This window comes from Notothenia coriiceps, unplaced genomic scaffold, assembly GCF_000735185.1.
Source record: "Notothenia coriiceps isolate Sejong01 unplaced genomic scaffold, NC01 NC01_scaffold00028945, whole genome shotgun sequence".
Lineage (NCBI taxonomy): Eukaryota > Metazoa > Chordata > Actinopteri > Perciformes > Nototheniidae > Notothenia > Notothenia coriiceps.
The window spans coordinates 2,360-4,164 of NW_011361646.1; the positions used below are offsets into that span (position 1 = coordinate 2,360).

General features: G+C 34.7%; 1 protein-coding gene across 1 annotated transcript in view; it reads left to right on the forward strand.

The window, feature by feature from the left end:
- The window catches only part of LOC104958536 (ATP-dependent RNA helicase A-like), a gene marked incomplete at its 3' end in the record, with an annotated part of 2,719 nt that extends 1,708 nt beyond the window's left edge, over positions 1-1,011 (forward strand). The window contains exon 4 of the mRNA XM_010786277.1: positions 901-1,011. Coding sequence (XP_010784579.1) covers positions 901-1,011 — 111 coding nt within the window. The remainder of the gene's footprint in view (positions 1-900) is intronic.
- Positions 1,012-1,805: the final 794 nt, after the last annotated feature.

The following is a 1,805-nucleotide window of genomic DNA, read 5'->3' on the forward strand; positions in this document are numbered from 1 at the left end:
TATGCTAGGTATTGCGATACGATATATTGTGATATTGCAAATCACATGCGTCATAGTTTATGTAAATAACCCAATGTGTGTTCTTTGAACCTGAAAAGGAGATGGCATTGTTTTTGTTGCTTTCATTGCAATTGTATTCATGTCTTAACGTAACTTCCTGTTTTATATACGACCATCTTTCGGAGGGATATGCTACAGTTAATATAATAAAATATCGATACTTGGCGTCCGTGTATTGATACAATATCGCCATGCAAAATATCGCGATACTATGCCGTATTGATTATTTCCCCCACCCCTAATATTAATACTATTTCAATCCAACTATCCTAAAATTACATAACGATGACATGAATATGATTTTACACTCTGACCGTCAAAAATCTGAATGTTAAACCTTTACATTTATTTTCTCACTGTTTTTTTAAATACATGCTAGGTTTATATTATTTATTAACAATGTGAATGTCAATTTTTGATTGTGAAAATATATTATATGTTCATATTTTTAAATGTTCACTGAGTTACATTTTTAAATCAGAAATGTAACCCTTTAAATAATGCCACTCTGTCTTTAATTCAATTATTTTCATTAAACTTAATGCCAGGGGGATTTTGCTCTAATTTATTTTACAGTCTGGATTACGTCTTTAATTATCAATATTCTTATTTTTTTACATTTATTTTGCAGAATTTTAACCTTCAAATGCTGTTTTTAGGGTTTCAATAGCGCATTTTTCACTGATAAACATGTTATTACCACACACAAATTATAGCAGCTGACGTGCACTCACTCAATGCAGGATATACGCACAGACAGTCTGATTTATTAGAGAGGCATAAACATGAAGCGGTTTCCTGTGTTGTGTTCAAGGCTCTCTGTGTCTCTATGTTTTCCAGCTGGAGCCGTTTGATGTCAGTGTTTCTGCAGATCTGCAGCAGCAGCTGGCGGCTGTCGTCCAGGAGCTCGGCGTCCAGATCCCCCCCCCTGTGAGTCCTCTGCCGTTTAGTGTCGATATATTAGATATACTGTTAATATTAAAAAAGATATATATACAACTGTTAGAACATCTCCCTGGTCCCCGGCTTGAGCTTCAATCTCAGGATCCATGTATTTGTGATCCTCTCAACAATGGAAGTAGTCAAAATCTCAAAATTCAGATTTTCTTCTCAAAGTCCTGACTTTTTCTCAAATATCTCAAAATTCAGACTTTTTCTCAAAAATATCAAAATTCAGATTTTTTTCTCAAAAATATCAAAATTCAGACTTTTTCTCAAAAATATTCAGACTTTTTCACTAAATTCTGACTTTTTCTTCAAATTATGACTTTTTCTTAAAATATCAAAATTATGACTTTTTCTGAATACTTACATTTTTTTAATAATCCCTGGTCCCCGTCTTGAGCTTGAATCTCTGATCCATGTATCTGTGATCCTCTCCAGAATGGAAGTAGTCATCACATACAGAGCATCAACTAGTTCCTGAACAGTGTCCTTCACATGCTGATATCCAAGAGAGGGAGTTCCACAGTCACAAGATGGAGGAATAGAAAGCAGTATTCAATGTTTACTTCAGATTAGCTCCACGTCAGAAATGATCATGCTTGTTGTCATATGTCTCTCTCCATAGAGGCTGAATCATCATGTTAATCACATAGCTATCATATGCCTCAAACAGTCCTGATGCTCTTCTAGGTAATCACCATGGGCGGCGCCAGGATTTTTTTGCTGCAGTAGCTTAGCAGTTGCTATATGACAGCACGGCGTTGCTAGTTTTTTTAATTATAATTTTCAAAATAATAAAC